This window comes from Aedes albopictus, chromosome 1 (genome assembly GCF_035046485.1).
Source record: "Aedes albopictus strain Foshan chromosome 1, AalbF5, whole genome shotgun sequence".
Classification (NCBI taxonomy): domain Eukaryota; kingdom Metazoa; phylum Arthropoda; class Insecta; order Diptera; family Culicidae; genus Aedes; species Aedes albopictus.
In genome coordinates this window covers 146,173,794-146,186,835 of record NC_085136.1, presented here as the reverse complement: position 1 = coordinate 146,186,835, position 13,042 = coordinate 146,173,794, and the positions used below count along the sequence as shown (strand labels likewise).

The 13,042-nt window shown below is 39.9% G+C and overlaps 1 protein-coding gene and 1 long non-coding RNA gene across 2 annotated transcripts in view; one reads left to right on the top strand and one right to left on the bottom strand.

Annotated features, from left to right (window-relative positions):
• Positions 1–2,338, top strand: part of LOC109413806 (uncharacterized) — a 36,929-nt gene extending 34,591 nt beyond the window's left edge. The window contains exons 4-7 of the mRNA XM_019687543.3: positions 1,076–1,236; positions 1,304–1,809; positions 1,874–1,970; positions 2,035–2,338. Coding sequence (XP_019543088.3) covers positions 1,076–1,236; positions 1,304–1,809; positions 1,874–1,970; positions 2,035–2,227 — 957 coding nt within the window. The 3' untranslated portion in view covers positions 2,228–2,338. The remainder of the gene's footprint in view (positions 1–1,075; positions 1,237–1,303; positions 1,810–1,873; positions 1,971–2,034) is intronic.
• A 5,439-nt stretch (positions 2,339–7,777) lies between these two features.
• LOC115258568 (uncharacterized) lies at positions 7,778–9,416 on the bottom strand. Its single transcript, XR_009996604.1, has 3 exons — positions 8,899–9,416; positions 8,461–8,536; positions 7,778–8,397 (listed from the first exon to the last, which is right to left on the bottom strand). It is a non-coding gene; the product is annotated as an uncharacterized LOC115258568 (long non-coding RNA).
• Between the last annotated feature and the right edge of the window lie 3,626 nt (positions 9,417–13,042).

Sequence of the window (13,042 nt, the reverse complement as noted above, 5' to 3'; positions counted from 1 at the left end):
GAGACCCTCTGAAACTTCCCTAAGACGCCCCTGAGAAACATAGAGACTGAATTTCCCTGAAAATCCCTAAATCATCCTTGAGATCACCTATAGAAGCGCCCCTGGAACCCCCCTTGAATTTTCCTGAGAACCTCTGTAACTCCTCGAAATGCCTGGTGAATCTCAAGAGGAACTCCTAAAATATTTACTGTAGAAATAACGAGAGGAACTTCAGACGAAATTCCGACAAAAATTGGTTGAACTCAGAAAAAAAAGTACTGCCTAATTTGGGTGGAAATATAAGGGAAGTCCAAGAACTCTGGAAACCTTCTAGCCAACACGCGATTGCATATTCTGATGCTAAAGTGAAAGCGATATGTGTACACTTTACACGCTATTAAATGGTAGCATGTACGCATATGGCCTCCACTTCAGAATTCTATTCTACATCATGTACGAATTCATGCTGACTGGGCTGTGATAGAAATTTCCGAAGGAACTACAGGAGAAATTTGGCGAGAAACTCCAAGGTAGGCCCGGAAACTCTTTAGGAGAAATCCGTGGAAGAAGTGCACAAAAGTATCGCAAAAATCTCTGAAAAACTGTTGGAAAGTTTTCCCGGAAAACCATAAAGGAAATCCCTGCAGCAATTTTACAGAATTTAGGATTTTCATCGGAATCTCACCTTTACTACCGGTAGCAACCTCCAAGGCTTACTAGTACTACAAATTAGCCACTTTTTATTCATACAAACCACTGTCATCCCCATTGGCGGTACTCATAATTGATGCACTGGCAACACTGTCACTATTTTACGATCATAGTTTTTTATATACTTCAGTCTAAATCAGCACCAAACATCTTTACAATTTTTATATTTAAAATATGTAGTTATCGGACTTCATAAGCTGCAACAGATTTCATTTGAAGAAATCGACTGAAAAAGATACAGTTTTCATAGTTATCTTCTATTAACTTTATGTAAGAGTTTACTAATTACTAATATTTAAACTACAATTAATTTTTATAAATAAATATTTTGATGTGTATGCCTGCAGTTATTTTTTAATATTTTTTTTCAATCTTTCTTTTACAGATTATGACCGAAAAGACCCTTGCCGTCATCACGCAAAACATCGATAAAACTGTATTTCCAAACATTCCTCAACAGTCTAGTCCAGCAACCATCCAGAAACCTCCTCATCCAACTTCACCTGGCATTCAGCACAGTCCCACATTCTCTGGTCCAGAAGCAAAGTAAGTTGCTCAATATTGAATACAACTAACTTATCCTTACACATCTTATCACCTAACTTATTTGCAGCAAACCACAAATTCCCATCTCGGACAGCTGCCAAGGAACGTACACTTCCAAGAGTGCGGAAAACCTCCCCGATGTCGTCGCACCGCAGGAAAAGGAAAAATCCCCCAACCCCAAGCGGGAGCGAATGCGGGATAAGCTGAAGAATGCCTTCCCGTCGATGAACTCCTCGCGAAATCCGGACGATGGGCTCGTCTTCGGTGTCGAGCTTAGCCTGGTGGAGCGAGACGATAAACTGCAGGTGCCACGGTTCGTGGCGGAGTGCGTGAGGATTCTTAAGGAGCAGGAGAACATTGAAACCAGTGGGCTGTACCGAGCGTCGGGCAACAAGAATTCCATCGAAAACATCAAGAAGAAGCTGAACGAGAAACGATCACCGAAGAAGTACGAATTCCTTAAGAAACAGGACGTGCACTCGCTGACCGGTTCGCTGAAGCTGTTCTTCCGGGAACTTAAGTCTCCACTGATTGCAAAGGATGTATACGAGTCATGTGTTCAGCAAACCAAAGGTGAATTCGAAGCCATTTCTGTTTGCTACGATTTATTAATCAAATTTTTGAAAAATGCTTTCAGATGAATTCCAAACCATTGAACAAATAAAGTTAAGTATAGCAAAGATGGAGCTTATCAATAGGAATACACTGCATTACCTCATTCGTCACTTAAAGTGGTAAGTTCAGAAACAAATGAGCTGAGTAATCAAAGCATTAATCGATTTCCATCCATACCTGCAGTGTACATCAGCACAGTGATGTAAACATGATGAACTCATCCAACCTGGCCATCGTTTGGGGCGCCTGTCTGTTCGCGTCCACTCTCGGTCTGATGGAGAGCTACGAGAATAATGACTTAGGAAAAATTAATACGCTTGTAAAGCAGCTTATTGATCATTACGACAAAATTTTTGATGATGACAAATCGGACTAGTTTAGCGTGAAAAAGAAACCATTATTGTCTTGATCGAACGTATTAAGAGATCAGGAATGCACTGTTGGTTAATTGATTATTGTTATGAAAAAGACAAGCAATATAAGCAATTTTCTTTTGTTTTAACAAGATGTGTGACAATATCACTGCCACATGATCAGCAAACTCACTTCATAATACTACTTGGTTTTCTTCAGAGAGGATGGGAAGTTCTGGCACCCCAATCGTACCCGCTGAGCTCCATGCCTTGTTTATAAACAAGATCTGTGATAAAAATCAATTTTGTGAAATTATTCTTCTTCTTTCTGGCTCTTCGTTACCATTGGAACTTTGATTTCGTCGGTGCTTAGACTGCCTGTGCGGGGTAAGCACAATGATACACTATGATTCTACCCAATTTATACGCACATTTTTTAAAATTGCTCGTACTCCAACATTTTTGCAAAATATCAATATTTTTCGGTATTTGAAGGTTTATAAACCACCCAGTGAGATTGTCATATCGAAAATATTGCAAAATACATACTCAGTGAGCGCTTGGAGATGATCGTATACCCGCCTGTGGTGATCACTGCCTGCTCTATCATCTCGCACCACGGCGGTAATATGGTAATATCATCGGCATAGCCGACCAGTTTTACGCCCGATGGAGGCGTGAGAATCAATAGGAAATCATACGTCGGGTTTTATAGTACCGATCCAGGATGGAACCCTAAGGTACCTCCGCGGTGATGTTGTAGCTCCTCTCGCTCTTCTCGATGTCACAGATTAGCACCCTGCTCTGAAATTATCTCTCTAGTATCCGGTATAGGCCATCTGCGACTCCTAGGTGATGTATGGCAGCCCAACTGTCGCTGTTGAACGCGTCTTTCACGTCCAGCATGACGACCGCGCAGTAGCAGATTCCCCTTCGCTTCCTTTGGATCGCTATCTTGGCCGTTTTGTATACAGTCCTAATAGCGTTTATCGTCGATCGACCTGTCCGGAAGCCAAACTGGTAATCCGAGACAAGAGTTCAGAGTCATCTGGGCAACTCCAACAGTGCACCTTGTTGATCTTCGCTATTGGGAAGTCCTCATGTAACGCTAATTTTTTTCCTGGACCGGAAATCGTCGCTAGCTTAGCCTTGTCCGCTACCCAGTTCCCGTTACCAAGAGGAATATGGTAGGGGTCCACTAGTAGGGCGATGTCTGTACTGGAATCTGAGACTGACCACCACAACAAAGTGGTTTAGGTTTAGCTGTGTAACCTGCATTATCATCGGTTGATTCGTGTTTAAAGCGTCCTGGACATTTAGACGGGTCGTGGTGTGGTCCTTATTCACCGTGCAAATCAGACATTTTGGTGTCGAGTGACCCACACCACACCAGTGCTGAAAATTTCATTTCGTCATGTCAAAATTCAACCACCTACAGCTCATTTTAGAAGCTGAACCTGTGAATATGGTGTATAAAAAACTTGTTCGGCTAGACCAGTTCTGCAAGAAAGTCACGGAAAAATCGGTATTTTTCGAATATTTAATGTAAATGTCACGGACTACCTTTGAAAAATGCCAAATGATATTCACTGTGAATATCATTGGCATTTTTCGAATTAGTCCGTGACATTTACCTTAAATATTCTAAAAATAGTGGTTTTTCCGTGACTTTCTTGCAGAACTGGTCTAGCCGCACAAGTTTTTCATACACCATATTCTCAGGTTCAGCTTCTAAAATGAGTTGTAGGTGATTGAATTTAGATATGACAAAATGACTTTTCAGCACTGCTCCACACCGACTTCAGAGTTTGGCTCCTGTCCAGGCCGTTCTCGACTTATGCCCTTGCCCAAAGCAGTTGAAGCATACCTCTGGAGGCTCGTAGAAGCTGAGTAGGTACACTGACCAGCAGAACTCTTATCTTGCCGATCGCTGTCGCCTTGTTAACCTCTTCTACTGGGAGCTTGATCGTGGCGATTTGCGTGCCTGTCAAGTCTTTCCGCAGACGGATCAATGCACTTGGTACATCTTCCTTGCACTGTTGCCGGAGTGACAAGAAATGTGTTTTGAAAATGTTATGGATTAGTACTTCCCTGTTTGGGTGTATTAACGCAATTTTCAATTTACACCATTTCACTGGCTTGGCAAACTCACCAAAGTTGTATACAATGTTGAATACAGTAAGCGTTCAGGGTGTTTCAACCTGATATCAATTATTATTTATATGTTTATCATTTAATTACACATTGAGTGCACCAAAATAGAGAATTTCCTTTTTATTTTTTAAGATCTGAATCTTCTTTTTTTGCTCAGAAATTGATTACTCTTTTGTTCCTCATTACCAGTGCTATTAAATATCATGAATTTCAAATGCTATAATATTTGAATATTGCGCATACATATCACGCCCCTAAGCGAGAAAAGCCATTAACAAATGTATATACACAGAGAAACAGACGTCACACTCCACTCGCTTTCCATCGATCATCTTTAACGGTTGATTAAAATTTTCGGTAGTAGGTCGATTGACCGCTTGCAGCGCTGCCCAAGTAGCACCTGCAACTAAAATGGAAATGATCATCGTTGCAAACATGTTGCAACTGAGTTTTCATGAAACAAACAAAATTAAAACCTATTAAAATCCTGTTGTTAATGTCAAACTGAGATGTAACAATTTTATAACAACTAGCAAAATGAAAACAAACGTCATCATTAGTAAAAACTTGCGAAACCAATTTGTAACTGAAGTATAATCAGATTGTTTCAACGAATCTTAGTTACAACCGTTTACAAACCAAATAAACCAAAACATTGATTTTGAATGTTATAAACATGTTGCACCTGGAACTTATTTAGAACACAACGAACAATTTTGACAGGAAAGATAGAAGTTCCAAAATGTGCGGCAAAATGTTTTTGTGATCACGATAAATATAAAATGCACTATAAAAAACCAAAATGTTTAAAAAATAACGAAATCATGTACAAATAAAATGTAACCTTTTCTTCATAAATTTATCGACACAAATTTTATAAAATTAAAGTGTTAAAATAGAAAAAAAAAATCTGATTTGAAGTATAATATTGACCCAATAAAAAAAAATCTGCCTCATTTTCGTAGTACTGAACGACTGGTACCTACCACTGGGAAGATCTGAATATATGGGGTTTTGAGAAATCTAACGTAACGTGCAAAAATATTAGGAGTTTCCCACGTAAAATTTTACAATGGATTTACATTTTTTTACAAAGAACGTGAAATTTTCGGTACACAATAAATGGACAGCCTCTTGTCGACGTAAATAGGAAGTACACGTCCAAGTGTCTGCTTTTTTGGTTATTTATGCCCTATACGGAAAATTCAAACTACCTCATTTTGGGTCGATTTTACTCTAAAATGAGTATATCAAATTGATTAGTTACCCAAAAATAGCTTGTTTTTCTTCTCTCCCCCCCGGCGTCGTTAAGCATTGACCATTAACCATCTACCATGGAGAATAAGTATCATCAACCGTAAATATTGTTGTAGTAAGCATGTTATGCTTGAATCAATCATATTTTTGCTCCAATTTTTTCTTCAATTCTGTTTAAGGACAAACGTCATCCCGCTTTAACAGTGCATCAAAACTTCAAACACACAAATCTCAAGAAGCAAGCTTCACACAAAAACGCATTTTATTATTCTGTTCTTGCTCACTTGTAATAATCTTAAAATAAGAGATCAGGTGCGCTGGTTTTGTTTACGAGGAGATTTGTGCCCTCGAAATCGTGAGTAGGTGCCAAAGTCGGCCATTTTGGGATTCAAACAAGTCTGTCTTTAATTTAAGCTTTCATTATCCTACGGTTTATTGTATTATGCATGATACAATCTCAATAAGGGATTGAATATATGATAGTCAGTGCACAAATATGCTTGATTGGGCCCAAAATATGATTAACATGGTTTTATTTGGTTCTTCAAGCATTTCTCTTGGGAAGGAACAACGAGCAATTAACGCTTTCGAAAATTCGAACAATCGTCAAGACTGGACTCTTAATTTACAACTCTTTCCAAAAACTTACAGCAGTCTGAGTACCTAATACTTATTTATTCGCTGATTTGATTGTATATTGTAGAGAAAATAAGACTACAATCAAATCTCCTAAAATATGCAGGCACTCACTTTACACTTATCGTATATGACAAGCCTGTAGGCTTGTAGTAGCTCACTCAGGAAAATTGCCTCATACATAATGGCAAATATCCATGTGCGAAACCACATTCAAAGTATATGCAAATAATACCCGATTACGCAGGCAAAATATCATATGAATAGTATGTGCTCTAAATTGTATGAGTCGCTGCTGTATGCTGCCTCATCAAAAGTATGAGTTGCACTAATGGAAAACATTTGTTTACCCCCGTTGCAAAAATCCATGTCCCGGACACATAGAAGGAATGAAGATTTTTTCCCAGTGTTCCTAAGCACACCGTGTTATAAGTGAACTGGTTGTTTTCCTGATTAATTTAGCCCATGTGCGAATTTTCCAGAGTGTATATTGCATACTACATGTATGAATGTTGCATTGAATGTTTATTTAAATGTTGTATTCAACATTTATTTCAAGACTTATCTAGACCTGGATAAATGCCGTTAAGGTGTCTTGCTGCATCACTAAGTTTTCAAACGAATCATTGACTTTTTGCTTTTCAATGATTGTTTGCCTCGCATTTTTGAAGTGATAAAAAACTGTCAATTCTGCAGCAACGCAGCAGAAAAAGTATCATCGCAATCACTGTGAGTGAGCATATAGGATGATACTTTTTCATACGAATATTCGCTTTGGTGGGAGAGAATTATCACTTTGAAATTTTGAGGCTCATATCCAACATGGCTGCCGATGCTGATGATGCCGTAAAAAGCCTTAACCGAGAAAAACAATCTACTCAGTCACTGAGTTGGTCCTACTCAGGGTGTGAACCATTTCGCATATTCGTTTAACTTTTAATTAAAATTTGACACTTTGGTGGTTATTTTTCATCGGATGGTTAAAAAATAACTACGAGGGTGGCCCATTTGAAATGTGACAGACGAGTAGTTATTTGGAACAAAATACTGTAACAATCCTCCGGTATCGCTTAGCTAACGGCTTAAGCGCCACCTTTTTTAGAAGGACCGTCAACTCGGATTTATATCCCGGCAAGAGACCGCTATCTCAGAGCAGGCCAAACAGTTACTAACGGACCGAATTGAAACAAATTGACCCAACCTATAAAGCCAACTTTCTAAAGAAACAACAAAAAAAAAATCTGAAAGGAAATTCAAAACTAAGAAGGCAATTATACTTTCGAGCAGTTGATTGGTGTCTCAGCTACCCAGACCAACCAATTTGATAATAAGATCAATCTCTCAGACGTCACGGACTAGTGGAGTGAGAACTAAAATCGAACTAATCAACTTTATGGCATGTAATATCGAATTAACAAAAATAGCTCGACAGGTTTGTTGTAAGCTTCACAATTGAAAATATTAAAAGCTTTATTCAATTGATGATTTCAGTTCAAGAAAACCCTACTTTAACTCTGTGACTGTGACGTCACGACTAGCTTGGTTTGAGTGGTTTGTGCAGAATAATTACAGTGTTCTTCTTTATTTTTAGGAACAGCAAACTAGCTTAATCTGACCTTTTGTCGAAGCGTTGAGGCTCCCACGCTGTCCTACGATGGCTACTTACAGCGGGTCCACCTTGGCGGGCAACTAGATTCGAGTAGCTGTACTCCGTAGCTTGGTCGTCCTCGAGGGGCAATTCCACCTTCGACCGTGGTTGACGGGACACTACATTGACCCGTGGGTGACGATACTTACAGGGTAGATGCGTCCCTGTCAGAAGTGGAGTAAAGAGCACGTGTTTGAGGCTCGGAATCGTCCCACTGGTCGAAACGGGTTCAGAATCGAGCAGTCTTGCACGCCCGATGCGAAGCTGACACCGACTTCCTACGGTGTATTCGTGTCTCCGCTCAACTCGCCAAAATACGCACGGACGGTGGCCCGTCTACCCTCAGAGTCGAGAGTAATCTGCTCAACCCACGTGGACTGTTCTGGCTTGGATCTTGAATGGCACTGGCACTAGTAGGAAAGGCCAGCAGGATGTCCAACTCGTCCTCGGAAATGTGGCCCAAATCCGGACAAGCTGCCCTCGTTGGATGGGCTAAGCCTATTCAACGTTGGAGAATCACTTAACTTTTTCACTCAAGGTTTTAAAAAAACTTAGGCTTACCTGAACTAATCCACTTCTATTCACACGTGGTTGAGATACAACTTATTTTCAAAAATTTCAAAAACTCACAAAAAACCTGTAAAATTAAATCCACTTTTTGAATACATTCAATCACAGAGAACAGACATCCAGGCTAGAACAAATTTCATTCGGAAAGTTGTGTAAGGATTTGAATCTTTACTTGAGTAAGGTTGCAAACCAATACACGATGACAACATTACCGCCACCAAACACCAAATTGCCACAGTCAGTGGTGAATTGAAACATTTCAAGTGGTGAATAAAATTAGTATGGGAAATTAACCGATTGCAGCGCCATGCTATTGCCACTTGTGTTGCCGATTTCAAATAGTCGTTAAATTCCTTACACAGTTTCGGAACTGGACTTGGATGTCTGTTCTCTGTGATTCAATGATTTAAGTACTTTCCCGGAAATTACTTCGATTTCAGTTTGAATTTCAAACGATCTAGACTGAATATTTTTACTCCGACAACTTAATCGACTTATCGATTCGAGCACTCCACTTGAAATGAAACGGCGCTCGCGATACAAATTGGTTGATACCTAATAACTAAGACGCAATTTCCTCTGCAAGCTGTACAATTTTTTTTAAGCCTTCTTTTGATTGGAAATCGGAAAAAGGTCGGAATTTTCCACGGGAATGGAAAATTGCGCAGTAAGAAAATTAACTACGGTTTGGTCAATTTGCCCTTTGATATGCAACCATTTATGCACTGTATAATTTGAAAATCTAATCTTGCCGAAATGATTAAATTCGAGCTGTTTCACTTCTAGGTGGCAGCACTAGTGTACATTGAAGAAAAGCTTCAAAGCTTCAATGTGGATTATGTTGCTAGATACACGGAAGGAATTTTGTTTCTCATTTTGTTTTTTTTTGCTTTAAATATTATTATTCCGAAGATTCATTTCAATAAATTTGGCGACTATTTATAGATCTTACAATACAGTACACAGCCAAATCATTGCGAACAAAAAATAACTATCGAACTGTCAAAACTAACCCTGGTCGGGAGTAGGGTTATTTTTAAACGGATGCAATATAACTATCGAAGTGTCAAATTTTAACTAAAAGTTAAACCACAGAGAACAGACATCCAAGCCTATAGAAATTTTTCTCGAATGCTGGGTAAGGATTCAATTTTTTTGCGTTGACAACACTAGCGTCACCTATGCGGCAAATTGCCACAGTCAGTGGTGAGTACGCATATCTAGATAAGTTTTATATTCACCACCGACAACAGCGTGGGAACTTTGCAACAGCAGCGCCACCACGAAGTTGCCACTTGTGTTGCCATTTCAAATGACCGTTAAATTCCTTACACAGCTTTGGAACTGGACTTGGATGTCTGTTCTCTGTGGTTAAACGAATAAGCGAAATGGTTCACACCCTCAGGAATCGAATAATATTTTGTTTTCCTATTCTGTATCAGCTAAAAGAGGGACAACTCATTGGTGTTTCTGCTTCCTGATATGGTCAGAACTGGTTTGCATTTACTTAGACATTGTTCGTACGTTACGTCCCTCTTCGATGGAGAGGAGGGCACCGACGAACCGACGTGACAGTGGCGATCCAAAACTGTCCCCCCTAATTTAACGGTCGACCAGCGAAGCGAGCGATCGCTTCTGTCAAATCAGCGCAGACGCGAACCTTCCTATATGAACATACGGGGGTTTGGTGTCGAGCTATCAAATCATCGCGAGCCGTTATAGAGGTGGCGATAGTGTTCGGCTATTTTTCATCATGGCGTCGTGGACAACAAATTTAAATTTATTTGTTCTAGCTGTCACGTCGGTTCGTCGGTGAGGAGGGTTCATCAAAGTGTGACGACTCATACAAATAAATCGAAGGTATCATACAAAAAGAACGAGTAAGGGGGAAGGGGCTGACTCCCGCCTGCTGATTGGCTGCGACGACTCTGGCGACGGTTTCATCCGCGACGGATTCAAATCGTCGCGTTCGATAAGGGGGGAAACCGTCAATATTTGACATGGAAAGAACTCAAGAAACAACATCAGCATTTTGAAAGCAACCAAATTATACTCTGAAATTTAACCGTTCGATATAAATGTTAGTAATAATGAGTTCATTAAACAGCGACATCAGAGAGGTGAACCAGCGTCTGGCTGAAAGCCTCCTTAATAAAGAAAAAAAAAAAACATCAGTTTGACACTAATGAAAATTCGATCGAGTCAAACAAGATGTTTGAGCATTGATTTCTTTTTGGACAAATATTTGACCCTGTGTACTAACAGCTTTACTCTCACCAAGGATAAGAATCGGCTTATTAAGCTGTTAGTACACAGGGTCAAATATTTGTCCGAAAAGAAGCCAATGTTTTATGAACAGCCCCTTATGGATAGAAACAAGAAGTCGTGTGTTTTGTTATTATTATTATTGACTTTTTATTATGGGGAAATTCAGCCCGAGGCTGGTCCATCCCCGTGTGTGTTTTGTGATTAGTAAGTTTGTGAACAGCGATTTTTATTGCCCATCTTTTCGCGTGTGATTAGATAGAGGAAAAGTAGTTACGTTCATAAGTTAATAACCAGATTGCAGTAAATTTATGAATTATCTTCAAACCCATTAGTCTGCACAGTGGAACTGGCCATTTTAATATTTGTATCACATTATAGCTGCATTTGTATCATGATACGCTGCAAATATTATTGCTGACAAGAAAATAACAGAAGAACTTCTGTTATTTCCAGATTTCCAGGATGCTCTTCAATACTGGCTGTACAAGCGCTAGAATAGAATAGAATAGAATAGAATAGCATAGAATAGCATAGAATAGCATAGAATAGCATAGAATAGCATAGAATAGCATAGAATAGCATAGAATAGCATAGAATAGCATAGAATAGCATAGAATAGCATAGAATAGCATAGAATAGCATAGAATAGCATAGAATAGCATAGAATAGCATAGAATAGCATAGAATAGCATAGAATAGCATAGAATAGCATAGAATAGCATAGAATAGCATAGAATAGCATAGAATAGCATAGAATAGCATAGAATAGCATAGAATAGCATAGAATAGCATAGAATAGCATAGAATAGCATAGAATAGCATAGAATAGCATAGAATAGCATACAATAGTGTTATGCTGCTGCGGAAGCAAATCGCTCGATGTAGTTACAACCCCTGTGTTGTTGATGAGTTAGTCGCTGATAGAATTGCACAGGGATACCTACAGCTCCGATGGCTTGCGTATGAAGATGCTACAGAAGGACCGTAACTTGGAAGCAATAATCGCAATGGGCACAAGTCTGGCAGAGTCCCTCCAACAATCAAGGAACTTTGGTAAACCGGCAAGAGCACGAGGTCAACAGCATTGTCAAGCCCGAACGGCGCATATTACAAGGCAATCAACGAAATGGCGTCAGGAACATCGCTTCTAATGTTCCTCAGTGATCGTCGAATGATCGGTTCATTTGTTATGGCTGTGGTCGTCGAGAACATACTCAAGAAAGTATTAAAGGCTCGGCAAAACAAACGAAATGCACAAGCTGTGGTAAAATGGGTCACTGGGCAAAAAGCTGCTACAGTTCCAGAGGAGGCACAAAGCGTCGGATGAATGACCCAAGAATCGAATGAGGTACACTGAGGAGTATGTTTTTATGCGACAGGGAAGAATGTGTTCAGCTATAGCTGAGGAGTAGAATAGAAATACCTATGACCATTGATGCTGGAGCTGACGCAAATATTGTCACAGAAGGCGTATGAAAAAAACCTGATGAATGCCGGTATCAATGTTTCGTTCTTGAGTACTGAGGTTGATCGATCGCTACTAGCGTATGCTTCAATGGATCCTATGAAGATCATTATGATGTTGAATGCGGAAATTAAAGCTGCTGAGAACAAAGCCACTACATTCCATGTGATGTGCAAAGTGGTCAACGTTGCCTTCTGGGGGATCATACAGCGAAGGATCTCAACGTATTGAAGCCTTCAATTTGAAGGTAGGCTTTGGTTTGGCTTCGATAGAAGCGAAGCAAACCAAACCGTTTCCGAAAATTCGAGATGTGGTGGTGGAAATTTCCATCCATCCAAAAGCCATACAGACGGCCCCCAAAAGCTTTGGAGGACAAAATCGAAGAGAAACTTCTCTCGTTGCTGGAGAGTCATCATCGAACCTGCCTCTGGACCATCGCCATGGGTATCTCCTGTGGTTCCAGTGGCAAAGGACTCTAGAGAAATATGACTATGTATTTATATGTAACGAGCGAATCAAGCGGTTCTGCGTGAGACGCACCCGCTGCCGCTAGTTGACCAAATTTTGGGTTCCGCTAACGCACCGTTAACGGTAAAGTTCTCGAAGATTGACATTAAAGACGCCTACCAACAACTGGAGATCTCGGAGCGTTCACGACCCGTAGCTACGTTTCTCACGAAGCATGGCCTGTTCATGTAGATGAATAACTTCAATAAACTTTTTTTTTTCATTATCTTTAAATTACAAACATGTATGATTTATTAACATTATGATTTATTTCAACATCGAGCAGTTGCGTGGCTCAAGATTACGCGCAGCAGCTAGCAGTGGCCCTTCCAA